Source organism: Hydractinia symbiolongicarpus, chromosome 13 (genome assembly GCF_029227915.1).
Source record: "Hydractinia symbiolongicarpus strain clone_291-10 chromosome 13, HSymV2.1, whole genome shotgun sequence".
NCBI classification, from domain to species: domain Eukaryota; kingdom Metazoa; phylum Cnidaria; class Hydrozoa; order Anthoathecata; family Hydractiniidae; genus Hydractinia; species Hydractinia symbiolongicarpus.
Window position 1 is genome coordinate 22113980 of NC_079887.1, and position 23237 is coordinate 22137216.

Genomic DNA, 23237 nt, shown 5'->3' on the forward strand with positions numbered 1-23237 from the left:
TTTTTAAATGTATTTACTATTGCTCTCAATATACTTAACCCTTTCAGAGTTGTTGTTTTTGAATACTTATTTTGGAAAATAGTTGCTTGATTTACCATTGCACATGGGCAATCTGGCGCTTGTGTTGTATGTACATGTACACCAACTTTGACAGTAAAGCGAACGTTAAAAGCAAGGTCATTATATTTTGTAGTAAAGCTTCCCAACATGGAATAATTATGTACTTATTATATGTGTGGTTACATGTTCAAAAAACAGCTTTATATGCACAGCTTGGTACAGTTTGTTTATCATTAATAAACATCACTCACGGATTCACTATTAACATAGTTGCTAGAAATTGTTACTGGTTGCATTTACTATGTTTAAAAAAGAAATGGAGATCGCAAATTGTGTCGACATTTTATAATTGTGAGAGAAAAGCGAATTTCATCACCTGCTCAAGAATTATTCAGATATGTTCTTAGCATATCGTTAGCAAACATGAGAGTGCGTATAGTGATGTAAAAATCACCCCTAAAGTGCTCTTGTTCAAGCAGCCTAATTCAACTGTCAGACAGACAAGTTAATTTTGTGGAGAAAAATACTTAAAATGACTTCTAAAAAAAAGACATTTCACATCAATGATAGGATACAAGTTTATATGACGTAACAAAGAATTCTTCCTAATTCAAGCAAAATTTCAAGATCAGCATATTTATAGGATATTTTTAACTTTTTGTCTAATTTAATTTTGAATATTCTTATAAAGTATATTCTTATGAAGAAATAGTGTATCTTTTCTCTTTTCACACATTACAAAAATTTTATCTCGCCCTTTCCCCACGGTCGTTCAAAACCGCGATTTTAAGGAAATAAAGTGTGCGCATGCGCCAAAATTTTTTTTAAAAAAAGCGCATACGGCATAAGATTATGACGTCATCGATATTGACCTCACTCTCTATTATCTTGTTTTAGTTGCCCAATAAAAGAAAATTTAACATTTTTTTCTTTTAAAACTAAAGAAGGATGACCATAGACTACTATTTCGCCTTTGGTTGCGACCCGGGGCGGCCTAAACAGACGGCAAGGTCCACAAAAGCCCGGATGGCTAGTTCACAATTTACCAGTACAGGAGCACTCTTGTACAACATTCTGACGCAAGGTTTTGCCTAAAAATTACTTTTCCTGTTTGTATGTATCCCTTATCGAGCGTTCTATCGTATTAGGTAGTAGCTGCCACTTTTTTTACTACTAAAATTTTGAGCTTTTCTACACCATACATTTCACTTTCGTTTTCACAAAAAAATGGTTGACAACTATTAGAAATGTAAATTATTATACTTCTAAAATTAAATTTTAAAAGGAAAAAGAAATAATTCATCTGATCTGTAACCTTAGCTAGCTCTAAGGTTGGTCTTGATTAGTTTTCTAGAAGCCTGGTAAAACTAAACGTAAATGTGAGAAAGCTAGCTTCACTCAGACTCAGTAGACCCCAATGGAAATAATCCACTAACAATAGGTTTTTGTGATTTTCTGGGCTAGAAACACTTTATGTTTATCATTATTGTTGTTGTTGTTAGAGTAGCAACTGATTGCAAATGAAAAAAATTGTACAGTAATATATGTGTTAAACGAAAGCACACACATTTTTAGACATTTCAGCCTAGACCATTCCTTAATCGTGAGATTTTCCACCACGAAAGTCAATCTGAATTATATAAAAATAGTTTACAAATTAGGCTATTACAAGTATTTTTTATTTCAATTCATAATCTGTATTTAACGAATATATTCTTATTTCAAACGGATCCAACAAAAAGTGGTAATCGAGCAAATCGGCAAGCTCCTCTGTTTCATCATTGTTCCATCTTTTTTTTTAACCGCTTCTGTCAACAAATCTTCACATGCAAATCACGTTTGAATGACGCTTGAAATTGTGAATTGTTGGGTCAAAATTACTTCAATGAAATCGTGCCAACATGTTTTGTATCATAGAACAATTTGGGACTGGTGCCCTAAAATGTGAACAAACAGAAAGTACAATATAAGCTACCAGAATCACCCAAAACCACGAAGACGCGTGCATGTGCAATGTGTGGCAATCATTTTCAATCTTTTATAATTCAATAATTTAACGGACCAGCCGTCAACGTTCAATGGACCTTATGTACAAACCTCGTACAGCCCACTTCCCGAAAAACGAAAAGTTTCTTTTTCAAGTCCCCATTATAAAATGTCTTTTTTTGTAAGAAAAATTTCATAATTCCCAACTTCTTACTAAATGTCCTCCTTTTCGATTTCTTAATGTTGGCTTGGAAGGTCTTCTACCTAACAGGAGTCTTTCCCTTTAAAGTCTATGGAATACACGTTCGATACGGAGCCAATTATTAACGCACTATTTACACCAGCGTTTTTTCCTAGTTGTTTATATTTTTTTCAAATGACTGATTGGTTCGTGTTAATTCGGTCTGTTCCTAGTTCATTCTGATGAATTCCAGCTTGTTCTGGGTGATTCTGGATAGTTCCAGTGTTTACCACAACCGCAGGCTAGGTTATTTTTGGTTTGGAAAACAATGATTGAGCAGACGGCAGGGCCTACAAAAAGCTCTTATCTTTTAAAAAAACCTGAGGCTCTCATAAAAAAGCATGTAAAATGATAGCAAAGTGTGCATAAAAATGTACAGACATGTGAGTTAATGTTTAACATATTCCTGTGAAATCCCTGACTTTTTTCTGATGAAACTATTTTTTTTTGGCGAAATAAACATAAATTTTTCATGATTTATCACACACCACAAACTCGGCATAAGCCTCAATTATATAAGTCAAAAACTTTTTCCAGGGTACGAACAGATATGCTGTCCAAATAAATGCACAGGAGCATCTCTGGTTTAGTGTTACTTGTTGTTTTGTTAATTATATACATATTATAGAAAAATATTATCGATTTCTTTTTGTATGAGGTTTTTCATTAACAAAAAAACCTTCACTGCGAAAAATTATTTTTAGCAGAACTATTAATAAACCCCTAACTAACCCCTAACCCCTTTTGGGGAACTGTGAAACAGTCAGGGTAAACACCTAATTAGACGACATGACCTAATTAGGTGAGTCATTTAGTTAGGCGGCATGATGTAGTTTAATTAAGCTACCCGTAGTCTAACTAGGCGAACGAAAACTTTCTGTTGTAAATACGTCGAAATCATTGCGTTTCGCACTACAATTTTTATGTGAATGCTGACAATTTTGACCAATTATCGTCTTATTTGCATCGCACATTGGCAACTTATGGCCCAAACCTTGTGTGGCAATATTTGTTGTTTTAAATAATGGATTTCAGCCATCGACGCCACAGGAAAAAAATATGGCGGACGAAAACGTGGTATTGTTTGACTAAGATTCTAACGATGTTAAAACAGGATGTGAATAAAAAAGAAACGTTACAAAACAAATTGTTACCACATCCATCTTAAAAAAATACTTTTTTTTTGCGTTTTTTGTGAAAGAATATCTTCATTAAATTATTGCGGATTTTACTATCGTCACCTAAATAGGTGACATGTAATATTTCATTTTAACATAATTCTTACTTGCGCGAGCATATCGAGGCACGAGTGACAATTTTGGAATCATGGTTGCGTAGACTATTCATTCTGAACAAAGTGTTTTTGCGATTTTTCTTAGGAATGTGTGAGAAGCCATTAAATATTGTAATGTCCTAACTAGGTTACATATGGTCTAACTAGGGTACAATGAGTCGTCTAAATAGGTGGTATGCCCTAATTAGCCTACCGTCGCCTAATTAAGTGTTTACCCTGACTGTGAAAGGTTAGGGGGTAGCCACAAGCAACATTTTTCACATCTAACACTGGTTTATTGCTTATATTTATCTTATTGAGTGCACAATTCTCATTTAAAATAATGATATTTACCGATTTATGAAGTCTTGTGAAAGGTCATTTCCAAGGACCAATTTCTTTCAGAAAAAAAGTGGCAGCCACAAACCACTGGTTTTATTTGATAAAATAGGCTATCAGCTTTCAGGAAAAACATGTCTTAAAGCATGACTTTGCGTTGGAAGGCAAATATCTTCATTTTCCACCAACATATAAAATTTTATGATCAAAACATTGCTATCCTTTCTGTCTCCTCCCAACAAAAGTGAAAGTGATCGGGTAGTGGAATCCAGAGTTTTTGTATGTCCAAGGCCTGCTCTACTAAAATAAAATCTTTTTAAAAGATGATCTCTACCGCAGAGGCTCGAAAAACATTTGTTTTTAAGGGAAATTTAAAGCACGTGCGATGGTGGCCATTATGAATCGCTTGCGGCAGAAAATTTGATAACAAATAATGGCGCATGCGCACACTTTTTTTCCTGCCGTAAATGATCTTTTATATTCAATATCATTGCGCAGTGGGGATCCCCACTGCGCAATGATATTGAATATAAAAGATCATTATGAAGAAGGTTACGTGAAGCCTTTGCACTGTTAGGAATAATCTTATGACGTAATTCATTGTTGATATTTGTCGTACCCATGACAACCTGAGCATCTCTCTGCAAACTACAGGAGATGTGAAAACACAAGCTCTTATATTAGCTCAGGAAGACTTGCTAATCAACGTTATATCTTGTCGTCGTGCATATAAACAAAGCGGAGCCTTTCTTAAGCAGATACTCGCAGGAAAAATATTTTTGCCTGCACTAAAGAGGTGTTTGCCTTGAAAAGGTTTGTACTAAACTTCTGACACAGTAATTGATAAATGGAAGTTAACACAGGGTTAGAAAATCTGTAAAATCTGACCTTAAGTTGACTGTTTGTAATTTTCGAACCTATTTAACCTAATTTATCCCTGTTTTCTGGGATTTTTTGTGATTTTTTAAAAATAGGTGTTTTGTTGCTAATGAAACTCTATAATTGTTATCATGAACAATCGAATCAAAGAAGAGAAACGACAGTAGGTAATTATTGAGACAGACTTGCAAGAGAATCCACATATCTTAAGTTTTATGCAAAATACAGACTCAGGTTGATCTTCGTTATGAGAACAATAATCTAACCCTGAAATTGTTCTAATTTTGTTATCATTTTTAACCAAAATCTGTGGATCGTGTTCTTACAAAAACTTTGACCGTATAAGTAAGAAAGTAACTAATACTCCAAACAAATATATAATTGATGGAAGTCAATTTCAACTGAAATGGTAAAATATTTTATTGGCTTGTCACCTTAAGAGATGCCGAGATGTAGTTGATCTGTATAAGCTCCTTAAAGAGATCGTCCTGATGACACCAATCTGGTGTCTCATATGAGATGTTAGCTTTTTAGCGGATATCTGACTTCAAATGTCATTAGTATCATTGATTGAATATTTTTGTTTTAGCTACTTTTTAATACCGATTCTGATGAGTTTCGCAACGTTCTTTATCTAAAAAATGAGGAAGTATTTCCGTACAACTTTTACATGCAATACGTAAAATTAACTTTCAAATTACGAAACCGAACGAACAACAAGAGTATTCACAAAACTAAAATTTTGAATTCACAAACGACACAAACAGAACATTTTATACTATCATTTGTTGTTTGTTTGAACCGATTCATTAGCAGAATTCAATATCAATCGGGTGGACCAACATGTTCACGACTCGTCAAACACAGAGATTTCTTTCAAATACACAGTTCAAATCAGAGGTTTTAATTCAGAAGGTACTTAAATTGCAGACACAGAACTGCGTAGATTGCTTATCGTAAAAGAAGTAAAAAAAATTTGTCACTTTTATTCATCTATTTTTGTCTCATATGTATGGCACTGACATTTTTGAAGAGTTTCCGTTCATACAGCGCACCAGTGTTAACAGATGTTTTTCTTTAAAAGGTTTTTAATATTTTAACAAACGATACCTATAGCTTCTGAAACCTTTGTACGAGTCTTTGTACGATAAAAACCTTTTTCAATTGAAAAAGAAATATAAATTGAAGTAGCATAAATGAATGAATAAAATAAATGAATGAATGAATAAAAACGGTGAAAACAAAAGAAATTGCAATCTTGCTCTCGAAAAAAATTTGACGATTTCGACAAAATAGCTTGCTATATTTCCCCAACAAAGAAAATCCCTAACCAATTGTTCCCTGATAAGGTACTTTCTTCCACTGTGGCTAAATTATGTAAAAATTCTTCGCAAAGATTCGAAAGAAAATAGACAAAATAAAAAACACACAAATAACTATTTTTTCTTTCCTTTAAAACAGCTACTCTTGTAAACATCTTCTCTTGTCTATAAATGCTCGCATGTGCATCTGTCACTCCTATTCGCTACCGCCCAACAATGTTTGGCATACAACCTCTAACGGTTCACATACCTACTGCATACGTTACTGAAGTCAGACAACAACAGACAGTTTCTGTTGATGCTAAAAAAATGAGGAGACGAAAAAAACGACGATGACGTCATATGACAATGAAATATGACAATATGCCGAAAATGATTGCCGATATTGAGGAGCAAAGGAAATTGATGGGAATTCGAAACAAAATTGTTAGTGCCAAACTAGTAGCAGTAAAATTCTTCAAAGAATATAATAAAGTGGGAACTTTATAAGCAACTATAAATAACTGGATCTGCAAAGTTTCTAATCAACTTTAGTACCTGTAAACAATGTTGGACACAACAACAAATAACCTTTTTTGGGAATCGGTTTTTGAATTGTACTGTCGGACTTTTATGCTCCCTTGGGGGTTGTTTTTATGGACGCGGGTTGGCTCAGTTAGGCGGGATCTCGTTGCTATTAAAAAACTCAAAGAAAAAAAGTGTTCATATGACAATCGAAATCTTTGTGTACATGTATATACGAGAGCTTTGTTATTAAAAGTTTTGTTTTCACAACATTAAATAATTTCTGCTAAACACTTGTTGTTGTTTTCCCAGACTCCTGAAAATTTTGCGCGGTCATATCATACATGAAAATGTGAAAAATTGTATTTATGTATCTCCTCTTAGCCAATCACGTTAGAGTTATAAGGCTATATAATGACCTAAATTACTGCATTTTTTGCATTCATATATTTTTGGAAAGTTATGTATTTTTACACATTTCTTTTGACGCTCCAATATCGGGTCGGCAATCATGTTTGACATATGGTCATACCTCAACGTCATATGATGTGATCGTCGCTACTTTCTTCTCGTCCTTTTTTGACGTCAACAGATATTGTCGGGTGTTGTTTGTCTTCAGTAACATCAACATCTTCCAGACCAACCTTCCTATTTTTAAATTTTTAATATACACATGTGCATTGGCTACATCTACTTTACTACAATGGACCACTTGCTTTCAACATTGACGTCGAATAACATTTGTAACACTTGGCGAACCTGTCATCAATTTGACGTCACTGTTAGTTTTGTAACTTGATTGGTTTAACGTATCTGTAACTTGGTACCTAGTTTGCGATTAACATACAAATAAAATTTGAGTGCTTACACAGATAGATAGATGTAAACAGGATCCCTTTCTGGTGAATAGCGCAGTGTATAATTACCTCGAAGACGAAGTTGGAAGTAATTAAAGGACCAAATACACGACACAATTTTTGTCGTACCAATTCTTCTTCCGCTATACAATGAAACCTCTCTATAAGGGACACCATCGGGACCTCAAAAAAGTGTCCGCTATAAAGAGGTATCCGCTACATAAAGGTTTTTCCCAAAATTAGCTCAAATTTCTTCAAAAACCATCCCGGTGCTATTAGGGCGTATTGAAATCGACCGTAAGGTGTATCAAGAGACTGGTTTTGGGAGAAAAAAGACAGTGAAGACAATATATTAAAGTTATGCTACCTTTCTTTCAAAACTCAAGACTCAAGCTCAAGACTTGACAAAAAACATTGAGATATTGCTTTGTCTTTACGAAGGTAATTTAATATCTTCCACTTTGTCAATGACTTCTGAATTTAGGCCAGTTAGAGTTTCATCATTTTGATTCATTGAAAAATTTAGCAATTCGTCCAAATGTTGCAACGCTTTTGATGAAGAAAGTTGCTGGGGAATGTTTTCTTCTTTGCTGTCTTCTGAAGCAACTTCTTAAACTGGCTGAAAGATAAGATACAAAAGGTTAATAAATCTTTTCACAAAGGGCCGTCGTCTGTCTGTCTGCGTGTCCGCGAAATGCAGTATATAAAGGACGGGTATTAAATAATAATGTAAAACATTGTCTTAAGTAAATATAAACAAATTCTTTACAAAAATTTGTTTTGTATGACCCATTCTTAAGCCTGTCCGCTGTAGAGAGGTCAGTTCCAGGCGGTAATGTCAATCAGAACCTTAAAATGATGTCCGTTATATAGAGGTGTCCGTTATAAAGTGTCCGCTTACATGGAGGTTCATCACTTCCACTTTAAATATTAAAAAATAAATGTTAAAAAGTAATGTTTCTTTTTCTTTGTTCTTTATTTGTCCGAACACGGATTGCCTGATTTATATACAATGACGCAAAAATGTTGAACCTTGGAGAAAGAAATATTCTTTCCTCCAAGGTTGACGTAACATTTATGCTGTTCTGCTCTAGAGTCTCAATATCCCCACTCTCGTCCCCAGAGTTTTTTTTTTGCATTTTTGATATGAGAAAAGATTTTTGCCATCTTCTCTTATATATCAAAAATGCAAATAACCTAGAGACGAGGGCGGTTCAAGCCCATATCCATTTGTTAATTTATTAGGACGACCAAAGTATTTAAATTATTCGATTCTTCTATTTGAAAAGACTAGTGGGTGGCCCTTGGAAAATCGACGGGTTTGCCCGTTCTTTTTAAACCGCATAGCGTGCGTCTCGCTACTTTCGGTACCATTTTGCGTGACAGACGGACAGACGTATACGGGTATTATAATATAGACTAGCCGTTAACCCGTGGAAAAATCCACGGGGTCGCCCGTCCTTTATATATCGCATTTCGTGTTTCCGCCACGGGAATCGCCTATCGCGGACAGACAGACAAAATACGGCTATTATTAAAGAGATTTCTCGCTTCGTTGCTTAAACTCGATGTTGTCTGAACCAAAGAAGAGCAAACAATGCATGATCATGAAACACCGTTAATACAATGTCAATGCGCTTAATATGAATGTTATATGGCGTCCTAGTTGCATAGATTTGATAGGAATAAGTTTCTTTCTCAGGCTTCATACTGCTAAATGTAACAATAGGAACGTGTTAAGAAGGTCCAGGCGTTATTGGCAGCTTGATAAAACAAAAGAACATTTTCCAGTTGGTGTACCTTTTACATGTATTTTACATAACATTTTCTGTTCGTTCGTTTTGCAGCAGTGTATCTAAAACTTTAAAACTAGATCATTTGAAATTTCCATTGTAGCTCTTAAAATATCAGTGTTCGTTATTTTTTTCTTTCCACAATGCTTAAGTTCAAACATATATCTTCGACGCACAATTTATAATACCGAATTTATTGTCCACTCCCATTTTCTTTTTAACAATATTTCGACATGGTTGTAAACGGTCGGTGTCTTGTAATTGCATTCAGACAGTCAATAACTTGTTGTTAGCAGCATATTCTCTATTGCCATGTAAGAAAAATTAGGGAGATGGCGCACTATGTGTGGGGACCCTAATTGGGTCTGCGTAGCTCGAAATGAGCATTAAATACTCTAGAACTTTCCATCGAACCCATGACCTTTACTAAAATAATACACAGGGTATATCCCTCAATATTTGTGAGGCTAGCCATGTAAAATATGTACATTTATTCATCTAACAACATGGAAATCATGTCAAATTTTCTCCAGCTTAAAGCATAGCGCAGGAGAAAAAGGACATTGCTCGAACATGACATCACCTCTCCACTAACAAAAAACAGTTAAAACGTAAGACAATATTAAAATTTAACAGCAAATAAACTATAGTTTCTAAAAATGTTTAGGGATAGACATTTATCCGGTTACGTAATAACGCAAGTATGTTGGTGAATGATTCTTCTTCGTCGTGTATTGGGCAACTTTCATTAGTGTCTTGTGTGCCGCCATTGTGTGCTACTGTGGAGGAGTTTGTTTCATGATGCCCACTCTTGTAGTTTGTTATTGTGGTCCGTTTGAATTTGAGCATTTTCGCCAATATCGTTGTCACTGTATCTGAATCAGGTTTACGATCTTCAATATTCTCCTTTTCTTCAAAGTAATAGTTGCATCCCTTTGCTTGTCGCGGGATCCAATAAAGTCTGAAGATAAGTAGCTGTGTTTAACGTGGCAACCTTGATGCGCTTTGTTTTCTTTCGAATTTGTTTCTTGTCTTCAACGTTTTACACTTGTTATTACGCTTAAACAAATGTTTGGCTCTTTAAAATTGAACAGCGTTGTCTTTGATATCAATTACTTTAGCTTGTATATTGCCCAGATGGATGTCATGATGTAAACAAGCGCGTCGATGTGTTTCAGCATATTGATTCATCTTCATCTTTCTCTCATGGTTTCGATCTACCTGTTGCAACTGTGTTGTTTTGTATCATCGGGCGGTAAATGATTATCGTTGGAAAGCTTATAATTTGCCTTTCAAACATTAGTGCAGCTGGTAAAAGTTCAGTTGTTCTGTAATTATATAAAAAAAATTCCAGCGTTTTTATGTAATCTTGACCAGGTGAAATAGATGTTTGTATTGTTTTTATAAGCAACCAATTAAACCGTGCTACTTTCACCATTGGACTGAGGGCGGTAAAGCTCAACTCTACGATGCGTGACACTTTAATGCTGTAAATGCTTCCTGAGGTTTTGTGATCCACTCCCATTTGATGTAATATATAATCATCCTAAGAAAATACATATTTTGGATTCAGTGGTGTTTTGAATGCATTAATAATTTAGATTTGGATAGGGTCAGGGGACATTCCATGTGCAGAGAAAACATACCCCATAGCCACTTCCTTTTCAAAGACTTGCATTTCTCACTGTAAGAGTGTTGCCGCAAGCGATTAAATGTATTTTCCATGCCTTGGAACAATACATCAGATGATTCTGAAAAAATGTCGGCCGAAATGTTACAAAGACGGTGCAAGGCCTGTAATACCCGTTTTATCTCTTTTTGTGGATTGCGATACAGGCTTAATTCTATAAATAAGACGTGTATAACGAAGTGCGCCTTTTTTCTAAAGCAAACGCAGAAATGTCTTTGGCATTATCATCGTCAAGGGTGATTTGATGGTAACCTTGTTTCAAGTCGAGTGTGATAAAATATTTGAAATGATTAAACTCATACCAGAATTCAACCAGAGTTTGGAATTTAATAAGGTTCTTGTGTTTTAGACATGTTTGCAAGTTTCATCTTCATACAAAGTCGTATATCGCCATAAATTTACATTAAGAACTAGGATTTATTTTCGGACAAGATTTATAAAGCAAAAAAAATTATGGGGAAGCCTTTTGAACGAATTTTAACCAAATTGTTAAAGTAATGATTACGGAAAATAACACAAATAGAGGGCGAAAAACATTTATAGTGTACATATATTCAATTAAGATTTTAAAAAAGGGTCTTCAGGATCCAACTTTATAGATAGAGCCTACGCCAAATGTAAAAATAATGTTCTGATTACTCTTTTCTGATTACCCTAGATTCTGCAAAAAAGATCATCATATGCAGTGACGAATGAATTACCCTGAAAAATTTATCTCTTTAATAATAGCCGTCGTTTGTCTGCAAAAACTGCGTCCTGTTACAGAAACACGAAATGCGATATATAAAGGACGGGCAACCCCGTGGATTTTTCCACGGGTTAACGGCTAGTCTATATTATAATACCCGTATACGTCTGTCTGTCTGTCACGCAAAATGGTAGCTTAGCTGCGTAAGTAGCGAGACGCAAGCAATGCTGTATAAACAGGACGGGCGAAACAGCGGATTTTTCCACGGACTAACGACTAGTACTTTACAAATTTACTGTTTGGGAAAAAATAATTCGTGACAAAAAAATACAGAAATTAATATATCATTTATTTCACCAGGCTTAATTTTGTGCATTATGTTGTGTATATTTTCAATAAGCGTTGAAACATATTAATAACAACAAAAAACATCAACAAAGATTTAAATAGGATTTTAAATTAATTCGAAGTCAAAATTTAGTCAAAGTTAAACATACTAACGAAGAGATAAAAAATTTTCTGAAAGAACGCGATCTTGTCCCCAGGGTTTTTTTCGCATTCTGATATGGGGATAGCGCAAGAAAAGTAGCTTTGGGCGAAAGAACTGTTTGTCTAGCTTGTCCAGATTTACCCTAGGACATTCGAAGGTAAACGAGAATAAAAGAAATAATGCGGCGAGTAGTTAGTATCTGGTTGATCTGAAAGCGTAATGACAAAAATTAGTCAGCTAGTTAGGTAGCGGCATAGAATAGCCACTGGTTATGGAAAATGTAATCCTTTTACCTTCGCCATCCTGATGTTAAAAAGGCAAGAATCCCTTAGGACGAAGTTGTCTTTATTTTTAAATTTGGACCTGGTCAGTTTTTTTGCTCGAGAAATGTGAAATATATTTATTTCGAACTTCTCGGCTACCTATAGTTTCCAACATAAAATATATTATTTATGTTTCACCTATTTTAGTTATGCATATGGTTAAAAGCAAAAGTGATTTTGCTATTTATCGAAATCTTGTGATTCTTTTGTTCCGGTGTTTGCATAAAGAGAAGAAAATAAAGTTATAAATATTGTGTATAAGTCAGTTTAACGATGTGTCGTCGCTGTTGTGTAACACAGAAAGAGACTGTGAATTATTACTTAGTTCTTTTTATAACCTTTGAAACCTAATGTTACGGACGACGAAGACGCTCATTGTCTATCCGTCAAGAAAATAATTATCTTTAGAGCAAGTCTCAAGATAATATTATTTATGTTCATATAGAAAACATATAACTTATGCCGGCATGAATGTTCATATTGGCACAGAGTGATTGTGCGTTTACATGTAGTTTTTCGGAAAATATTCACCCTCGCAATGATGATGGATATTTTCTGAATAGCTTTTGCTTTAAAATTTTAAACATCTTTTTTTTTTATTTATTCACAAACAAAAAACATATTTACTATTACCGTACTGCAATCATTTAGTTTGTCACAGAAATAAAAGTTGATAAATAAACTGTCATCATTTCTGTAAGAAAGCATGAAAAAGGGAAAAAAAGGGGAAATTATTATTACATTACACTATTTTCTATAAGAAACACAAAGTTTTCAGACGAGGCTGAGGTTGTAGGTACTTTCAACTATCAACTCGCAGAATATAGAGAAAATTCAAAGAGTCAATTAATATATTGCCAGGGATCCTTCTTAAATAACAGAAATTTGCAAAAAATCTTCATAAAAGTTAAATGCACCGAGACTGAACCCAAAAAGTATTTCTTGTAAAAAAACGTGTAAAATCATTAAAGAAAAATTAAAGAAAAATACAACAATAATAACCAACTCTCATATACCATTTTGTAGCAGTATACAAACCAGACAAAAAATTTCAAGAAATGTTTTTTTAAGCTGTTTTTTAGATAGGTTGAATTCTTTCTCACAAAATCTTCTACGCAATTTACAGCAATATAAAAATTCTAATCTCTTCTTATGCTTCTATATAACTCTTCTAACTTCAAAGAATCTCTTCAGATAATAGACTTGTCCCAAAGTCATACATACAAGGATCAAACTTTCAAAAAACGCCCACCACACAACACGACTGTTGGTACTGTCATTAACTAAAACAGAAAAAAAATAAAATAAGAAAATCGATCTTAAATTAACAGTAGAACTGCTTGTGAATACGTAGAAGAATTGCAGGGAAGCTGATTTGGTGCTTTAGTTCAGTGGCATGGTGGTCACAGGAATCTTGACATCTCTACAATCTCTACTATAACAGCCTTTGTCTGTTTGTCAACTCAAACCAAATCATTACGCCACGCAAGACATTAAAAAGCAGTGAATATACCTCTCAATAAATAAAACACTAATGTAAAGGATTTTTCATTGAAATATAAACGATCCTTGGTATAAAAACGTTCCATGACTTCTCATCGACTTTTTAGTGACTTGTTACCACCAGGCATTATATAAAAAAGAAAAAGAGAACATACTGGCTCTATGTACACGATCACGAACTTCCATATATTCTTGCTCATGTTTGACACCAGCCAATGATAATGTTAATTGCTGGATCATATCATTTAGTTTATCATGATGTTCTATGGATATAAATAAAAAATCAACTTGAACAACTTACTTACATGTTAAACAGCCTGCCTCACCCCTGCATCCACTAAAATCTTGTCCTCTTTTTATATGACACCTACGCATGTATTACAAAAACAACTACATCCTACCTGCATCTTCCTTGCTAGTATCTTTTGGTGGCTCACCAATATCCATACTAAATTTCACTATTTTAGGAGTCATTGTTGACATTTTGTTGCTGAAGCAATAATTGTATACACCTTCCATGTGAGCTGCAAATGTATATTTTCCACTTGTCTCTCGTTCACCTTGGTAGATCACCTTTTGATCAGGACCAACTATCTGCAAAAAGAATATGGTGATGTGATATTTTTTTCCCTCAAAACATTACTGTGTAATATTAGTAAGAACACTAAACTTCCAGTTAAAAGCACTGTCTCACTGAACTGTATTTGTAAAAAGAAATGGGCTTTTGCAAGCTCTAATTTTTGACAAACTTGCTACTTTTTTTAGCTTCTGTTTTAAAATAAACTTTCGGTTAACTAAATGCATAGTTTTGCAAGTTAATTTGTTCATTCGTTACTTTTAAACAATAGGCTTCTTCATATTTTAAAAAATTCTTAAATAGAACCCTCTGCTTCCCAAAACGTTGATAAAAAATATCAATGGTAAAAATGTTTCTGAACACTTTGTCATAGCTGGTTTTCAAACCTGGTTATACACAATTCAATCTGTCTAATAGACTGTGCTTATTTCATAAGAACCAACCAACAAATATTAGAAATGTTAAAAAACTTCTTATCAAATGAACACAAATTATAAAATATATAGTGAAACGTTCTTGATAAACTTTACACTGTTTCTCAGTCCCCTACTCTCTAGGTTTATTTATTTATTCATTTATTCTTTATTTAAAGTCGATAAAATATAAAATACAGATAAAAATAAAAAATAATATAAAAAAGGTTAATACAAACAGTGGAGTAAAACATTTATCACACTAAGATGTTACTTTTTCAAGTGATTGTTTCTATACAACATGATCAGCTAACTCTTTTTTTCCCTGCTTGAGATATTTTTTTAAAGGAAATGTCTACCAAATAGTCTGTGTATTTGAATTAGAATGACAGCACAAGGCAAATGATACATCACTGCTGCTAAAAGGTAAAACTGCAGAGCCACGAACAATTTTGAAACTAGTGACTAAATTTCCCTTGGCTGCTATTCAATATGGGCAAGTGAATGTTACTATAGCCCCAGGTTAACCCCAGCAATGTGAGGGAAAGGGGAGATAGAACACTGTGTGGGCTGTTGGATGTTGCAGAAAGTCTTCTAGTAGAAAATAGCTCAAAATGAGCATTAAATACTACATCTAAGCCATGGCCTCTACTAGAAATAATAGATGGACATTTCCTTTGATATTTGAGTTTGTCCATCTTTGTGCTGTTTTAAAAATGATGTACGCTAATCTATATAATAGTATGCTAAGTGTCTGTGTGTCTGTGACAGGCAAAGTGAAGGTGTTTATTTTCCTTTGATGTTGCCAAAAAAAGTATGTCTTGAATGTTACATTTATGACGTTATGGCGCGACGTCAATAATACTACTTTAACGTCAATATCAATAATAATTTTCCCAAACCTGGGTCCCCAAATCCGTTTCAGAATGGACGGGTTGATGACGTCATCAAAAAACCTTGCAACCGTAATACCTCTGCAACCGTTTGTCAAATGTACAGGATCCTATACATTTTCTTGATCAGCGTTTCAAGATCTACACAATAGAGGCAATGGGAAAACAAGCTTCTAATTATTTTTTTGTAGATTGGTTGCTGATGTCATCAAATTTAAATGCAGCTTTTTTATTTTTCTCTGCCTAAGTGGATTGTTTCACGGGACTAGTTTATAATATTTAAATCCAAAAATCGTCAGATTGGACACAAATGCGAGATAAATTATTCCAGTGTTAGAAAACATCTTTTTAGCTTTAAAGAAACCGGAGAAGTGGGGGATTGGGAATATTTTAGCGTAGCAATAACCCAGACTAGTCTTGGAACAAAAATAAAATGGCTAATCAATAAAAATGTAGCGCAAATCGTAAAGTCAGAAAAACTAAAATTTTTCTCTATCAAAAACGGTGTGTTGATTAAACATGCTATTCCTTAGTTGCCAGAGTCTAGCACTTAATTTTAACAAAAACAACGAGGGTGCCATAAGCCGCATACGCCGTAAAAAGTGCGGGCGTTTTCGGGCAAGTTTGGCGTTTTGAAAAAAATTCCAGTATTCGCCCGAAAAAACCCGCATAGAACAATGCCCGAAAGAAGAAAAAAAACAGACACTAATATATGATTCAAAAAAACTATAAAAATTAAAATAAACTTACTATTTCGTAGCGAAGTTCTTAGAAGAACTGTTTTTGATGGTTTTTGAACAAGTTTACTTTATAAATAACTTATATATAAACTTTATTAACTCCTTTCTCATCAAGCGCCTTCTTCCCAACCATCCTTCGCATGGTTTGTTACAAGGAATTGCATTTTGGGAATGTTCCGGGCGAGTTCGGGAAAGTGCGGGCGGTTTTAGGGGACAACCGCCAATTTTACTTGAAAAGTCGCCCAAACTCGCCCGTATATATGCGGGCGTTTGCGGCTTATCGGCACCCTCTTTAAAAACAATGCCAGACATAACTGCAAATCACAAACTAGTTGAAAGTTTGTTGGTGTCAGAATTATTGCATGTTATAATTTACTTGAAAGATATATATATCCATAGCTATATGATATATTTTTGTCACAAGGACTAAGCTTATGCTTGCTAGAAAGCTATACCTTGACATCAATATCAAGAAATCCACCATCTGCAACTTCAAACATTAAAGCCATTCGAGTTCCTGGATTGACTCTGTCATGAAAACATTCTTCCCCGTGTGCATCGATATTTACAAAATAGGCCAGAGAACCATTTAGTAGCAGTGAAAAAAATAATAAGGATAACATCTTTCCAGCTATAGCTAGCTACTTTGTTCTAGCTAGAAACAAAGATCAGCTTTCAAACCATTCAAGATTATGGCTACCATTATTAATCGAGGCAAGGGACGACGTGTTCATACTAGCCTGGATAAACATTCAAAGTAGGCTGAGTTCCACTGTTACAGAAGACCGCTAAAAATGTCTAATGGTACGACAGGCGTGCATGAACTTTCTTCCATCAGACTTTTTTTGTATTTAAATGAGAAGAATAAATGAGAAGAAAAAAATAAAACGGAATCTATCACATTCAGAATGTAGATTTTGAAGATATTAGAAATATATTAGTTTTTGTTTTCTTGTTTAAAAATGGTTTTGTGAAAGCCATAACAGGCCCGGCGAAGCAATTTTCAAAAGTGGATGGGCTAACTTATTCAGTGTCAAAGGAGGTCCGATCATTGTTAGGACCGAGGGGCTAAAAAATTTTTCAACTTTCGCCCCCCTAGATTGGCTAACATACTTCAAAATTCTGAAATATTGCGCTGAAAGTCTTCACAAAATGCAGGAGATTATATATAAAAATAGAAACGCCATAAAGACATATTTTTAAAATAAGCAATAGTAAATCCAAGCAAAATAAAAATAATGCAGAAAAAAACTATAGTATATGACAACTACCAGTCCTCCTTTGTACATTTTCGAATACTCGCTTTCTGTTTGTCGTCCGGCGTTGGCAATTTTGATCTTTGTCAGTCCTATCTTTGTGGAAATTGAAATGAGCTGGAAGCATTGTTGATCTCATACGGAGCATATGTATATATTGATCAATTATTAATTAATTAAAACACATCACAACCTTATAAAAAAACATCACTTCTTGGCAAAAAAGTGGGGGCTTTGGTACAAAACAGTGTGTTGCTCATCCCTATTCCCGACTTTCTACAACGCAGTCTGGGCACCAGTTAAGTGCTTGTAGACACAAATTTTTCATAATGGTGATGCACTTTTTGAAGATTGGCGTGGCCATTCTTCTTCTTAAAACGAAGTGCCTTCCAAGCTTGGAAGAACACTCCTACAAGTGCTTTACTCGTGCCCAGACTGCGTTGTATGAAAGTCAGTAATGGTAACGAAAGAGTTAAGCATTTAAATTGTTTCCCCCGTCGTGATTTAGCTTTCAGCGTGTTCAAATGCTTTAAAAAACTAAATTAAATCCACTGAAATAGATTCTATCATGCAAAAGCGATTTCAAAAAGTTAGTACTTATTTATCATGATTGTTTTTATTTGCGCCCGCCATCTTGCGCCTCAACGTGGCCGTAATTATTGACGCATGCGCAGTCTTAGTTTCCGCTCTGAAACAGCCGTGCTTGGTGACTAACAATGTTTTGAAAAAAATGATAGATTCCCCAAAGCAGTGCCGTAACCACCGGGGGGGGGGCAGGGGGGCCCGGGCCTCCCCAATAATTTTTTCAAAGATGGTTATGACAAGTTAAGAAAAACGTTTTGTCTTATGTCTAAAGACCATTTGTTATATATAAACAAACTAAACACTTATTGAGAATGATTTATAACCGATTTCCACTCTTTTATTTATTTAAAACGCGTGACTCTTATACTTGCTGCATGGAAATGATGATGAAATTGGATGGAAACTACATTCTGATAGTGTTTGCCGCATGGAAATGATGATGAAATTGGATGGAAACTACATTCTGAAAATAGTGTTTGTGAGAAGACGAGAACGAGTTGGACTGACTTCAAAAAAAACAAAAAACAAAAAACGTGTAAGAATATAGAATTAACAAAGTAACAGACTAATTTGAAAAAGAGTGAAAATGCCGAAGAAAACAAGTGATTTATCAAAATGGCTCATTAGACCTGAAAAGTAAGTGACTTTTGGGAGCGAGTTCTTGTCTGGAAATCACAATTCGGAGTATCTGATCCTAAACTCCCACGAAAAAGAAAGATGCCAGATTATTTTAACAAAGTATCAGATGGCCCTCCTGAAACATATCATTTTCATGACACTGCCAAAGATCACTATCGCCACGTTTACTTTGAAACTTTCGATCTAGTTATTAACTACATCCAACAAAGATTCGATCAACCTGATTACAAGACATACGTCAATTTACAGGAAGTTCTTTTAAAATCGATTACTGGTCAGGAATGGGAAAGTCATCTAAAAGCAGTTTGTCGTTTCTACGAAGGAGATATCAACGAGTCACTTGCTAAAGTCCAAATACCGCTACTCCCAGTCATCGCATCCAAACTTGGTTACGACAAAGAGAAATTCAAAGTAACCGATCTAATCAAGCTGTTACAAAGTTTTGATCAATCTCAAAGAACTCTTCTAAGTGAAGTTGTCAAAATAGCGAAATTGTTGTTGGTAATGCCGTCCACAAACGCCATCAGCGAAAGATCGTTTTCTGCTTTGAAACGAGTCAAAACGTACCTTAGATCAACAACCACGAATTTACGTTTGAACAATTTGATGGTCCTCCATATTCATACTGATTCCGTTGACAAAATGGATTTAACTCAAATAGGAGATAAATTTATCGATAAACACCAAAGCAGAATAGACACTTTTGGCTATTACAATAGATAACATTTTTAGTCTTTTGTTCATGAAATTTATGTAAACGTTTATTCCCTGATTTAAAAAAAAACTCAGAAAACTGGAGCAATTGTCTGTATTTTCCTTTATTTTCGTGATTTCTAGTGATTAAATTTCTTTAAAAAGTACTCTCAAAAAGGCTGTTTTAGCCAATCTAGCGCACTCAAAATTCAAAAATTTTCTTGTCCCGTCGGCCACAACCATGGTTGGGCCTCCTTAGACACTGAAACTAGGCTGGCCCCCCAAAACGAAATCCGTGGTTACGGCACTGCAAAGGTGTATGCTTGCTCTAAATATTGAAATAGTTGTGAGATATTCAAATCCCCAGATTTCCTATAGTTCGCTTTTTAAAAACACTTATTCACTTTTTTGTGTGATACGATGTGATATAAATCTTTGTAGTTGAAAGGACTATGACAGCGGAAGGTAACACGGTTAATAGTGCGTGTGCCGTTACCGAAACGAAATGTTTCATAATCAAATATATGCTCAAAAGAACTTCTGATTTGTCTTTTTCAACTTGAAAAGGAATGTCCAAGCTGGCAAGTAGAGTTGAGAGATCATACGCCATTTATCATCCTACGGTACAAAACACGATCGAAAAGTTAAAGATGTAAGATAGAGTGTTGGTATTTGCAATTATGTGTTGGGACAACTGAGAATGAGAGAACCTTTTGTCTGCTGTTGTAAAAACAATATAAAAACATGCGTAACACCTTGGTCATATCGATGAAGCAAACGAAGAAGCAAACGAAGAAGTAGACGAAAAAGTAGAAAAAGAAGTAGACGAAGAAGTGGACGAAGAAGTGGACGAAGAAGTGGACGAAGAAGTAGACGAAGAAGTGGACGAAGACGTAGACGAAGAAGTAGACGAAGACGTAGACGAAGAAGTGGACGAAGAAGTGGACGAAGAAGTGGACGAAGAAGTAGACGAAGAAGTAGACGAAGAAGTGGACGAAGAAGTGGACAAAGAAGTAGACGAAGAAGTGGACGAAGACGTAGACGAAGAAGTAGACGAAGACGTAGACGAAGAAGTGGACGAAGAAGTGGACGAAGAAGTGGACGAAGAAGTAGACGAAGAAGTGGACGAAGACGTAGACGAAGAAGTAGACGAAGAAGTAGACGAAAAAGTAGAAAAAGAAGTAGACGAAGAAGTGGACGAAGAAGTGGACGAAGAAGTGGACGAAGAAGTGGACGAAGAAGTGGACGAAGAAGTAGACGAAGAAGTGGACGAAGAAGTGGACGAAGAAGTGGACGAAGAAGTAGACGAAAAAGTAGAAAAAGAAGTAGACGAAGAAGTGGACGAAGAAGTGGACGAAGAAGTGGACGAAGAAGTGGACGAAGAAGTAGACGAAGAAGTGGACGAAGACGTAGACGAAGAAGTGGACGAAGAAGTGGACGAAGAAGTAGACGAAGAAGTGGACGAAGACGTAGACGAAGAAGTAGACGAAGAAGTGGACGAAGAAGTAGACGAAGAAGTGGACGAAGACGTAGACGAAGAAGTAGACGAAGAAGTGGACGAAGAAGTGGACGAAGAAGTAGACGAAGAAGTGGACGAAGACGTAGACGAAGAAGTGGACGAAGAAGTGGACGAAGAAGTAGACGAAGAAGTGGACGAAGACGTAGACGAAGAAGTAGACGAAAAATAAGTAGACAAAGAGAGAACAGAGACGTGGACGAAGAAGTAGACGAAAAGGTAGAAAAAGAAGTAGAAAAAGAAGTAGACAAAGAAGTGGACGCAGAAGTAGACGAAGAAGTAGACGAAGAAGCAGAAGCAGACGTGAGCACAAACGCTCATGAAGCAACTAAAGCAGACGTGAAGCATGAAACTTGCGTTAGGGCAAGAATATCCTTTTTTATTCTGACATTCTGCTTCATATGTTGCTTCTTTTTAACTCTTGCTACATACTTGCTTCATAATTTTTGAAGTGTGAACCTAAAATGTAACGTATGCAAGGAATGTTTTGAAATCGCAAGGAAAAAGATGTTTTACTGCAAAACTGCAAAATGATAGCTCAATAAAAAGAGAATAATTATATGATAATTCCGATATGCTTTTTAAGAATCTATCAAATATTGCTAAAAAAAAACTATTTGAATGATGCAGTTACTAATTGTGGTTTTAGTGGGGAAAAAATTAATGACTATTATCTCTATCAGGCTAGATAAAGCAGATATAGCCTTCCGTAAGTGCACGTATATTTTTTATATAACTTGAAAAATTACATCCAGCAGATATTTGAACAATCTAGAGCACGTGATTAAAAAACTAAGTCGAAGAAGGAGAAATGGATCGATAGTAAAAAAATCAATTAAAATTTGAGGACAAATTGAATTCAAGTGTGATAAATACCAGGATGTTCTCTATTTCAATTTTTTTTTCTATTTTCTCTACATTTTTCTATTTTTTTTGTTTGTTTGTTTCTTTGTGTCGTTGCGCTCTGTGTTTTAAAAAGACAAACTTACTAAATTAATAATTTCGTGTTTCTTGTTCTTATTCTCTTATTAAAATGACTTGAGTCACATGCTTGTGAACGGCTTGCTTCATACTCTGCTTCACACCTCACTACAGATGTAATGCGCATGTTTACTTCACTTCAAAGATAGGGCTGACAAACTAGACCTTATCAAAATTGCCAACGCATTTGTTCCATCGGACGACAACAGAAAGCGAGTATTCGGAAAATTTACAAAGGAGAACTGAGAGTTGTCATATACTATAGCCCTTTTCTGCATTATTTTTATTTTGCTTCGATGTTACTATTGCTTATTTTGAAAATATATCTTACATAAAATATGGCGTTTCTATATTTCTATATATAATCTCCTGCATTTTGTGGAGGCTTTCAGCGCAATATTTCGGAATTTGAAGTATGTTTTAGCCAATCTAGGGGGTCAAAAGTTTAAAAATGTTTCTTAGACCCCAACCATGGTGGTCGGGCGTCCTTTAATACTAAATAGCCCCTCCACTTTCAAAACTGCTCCGCCGGGCCTGTTTACCCCAACTCGCGAATGGTATACAAAACAGTTCCTTTCAGAAGGAGGGAGGGGAAGGACAATAAAATAAAGTGTAGCCGAGAGACTACCATGGATGGCCTTGAGATATGGAAAGTTTTACAAAATGGAATGGAAAGATTGTAAAAAAAATAATGGAATAAAACCGATAAAATTATTCCTTATGGTAATCAAAAAAAATTTTTTTTTTAATTATTAAAGTTTTCTCCTCTGCCTTCCCCTTTGCTGCAGGTCTGTGTCAAACGGGTGTAAGAATATAAACAGCCATCAAAATAAGATGAGTATTGACGGCTCACTCAAAACGACGTTATGAAATTTTTATATATTGTAGCAGCTTGCTTGTCTCCCATATTTGTCCCGATTACGAATTTTGACTGCTTAACCAACCGTTGGCGCTAAAAATATTTTTCGCCAAAGTTTGTGTAACCTTTCTCGCTCT

At 35.0% G+C, this 23237-nt stretch overlaps 2 protein-coding genes and 1 long non-coding RNA gene across 3 annotated transcripts; 1 reads left to right on the plus strand and 2 right to left on the minus strand.

The window, feature by feature from the left end:
• Positions 1–1691: 1691 nt before the first annotated feature.
• On the minus strand, positions 1692–4340 carry LOC130624099 (uncharacterized). The gene is made up of 2 exons (XR_008981180.1): positions 3915–4340; positions 1692–1997 (listed from the first exon to the last, which is right to left on the minus strand). It is a non-coding gene; the product is annotated as an uncharacterized LOC130624099 (long non-coding RNA).
• Positions 4341–12808: 8468 nt separating this feature from the next.
• On the minus strand, positions 12809–17293 carry LOC130623317 (transmembrane emp24 domain-containing protein-like). The gene is made up of 4 exons (XM_057438787.1): positions 17027–17293; positions 14350–14542; positions 14104–14211; positions 12809–13728 (listed from the first exon to the last, which is right to left on the minus strand). The coding sequence occupies exons 1-4, from the start codon at positions 17192–17194 to the stop codon at positions 13604–13606; spliced, it is 594 nt and encodes a 197-aa protein (XP_057294770.1). The 5' UTR covers positions 17195–17293; the 3' UTR covers positions 12809–13603.
• Positions 17294–20313: 3020 nt separating this feature from the next.
• LOC130623225 (probable inactive protein kinase DDB_G0270444) lies at positions 20314–21573 on the plus strand. Its single transcript, XM_057438701.1, has 2 exons — positions 20314–20396; positions 20496–21573. The coding sequence occupies exons 1-2, from the start codon at positions 20314–20316 to the stop codon at positions 21430–21432; spliced, it is 1020 nt and encodes a 339-aa protein (XP_057294684.1). The 3' UTR covers positions 21433–21573.
• Positions 21574–23237: the final 1664 nt, after the last annotated feature.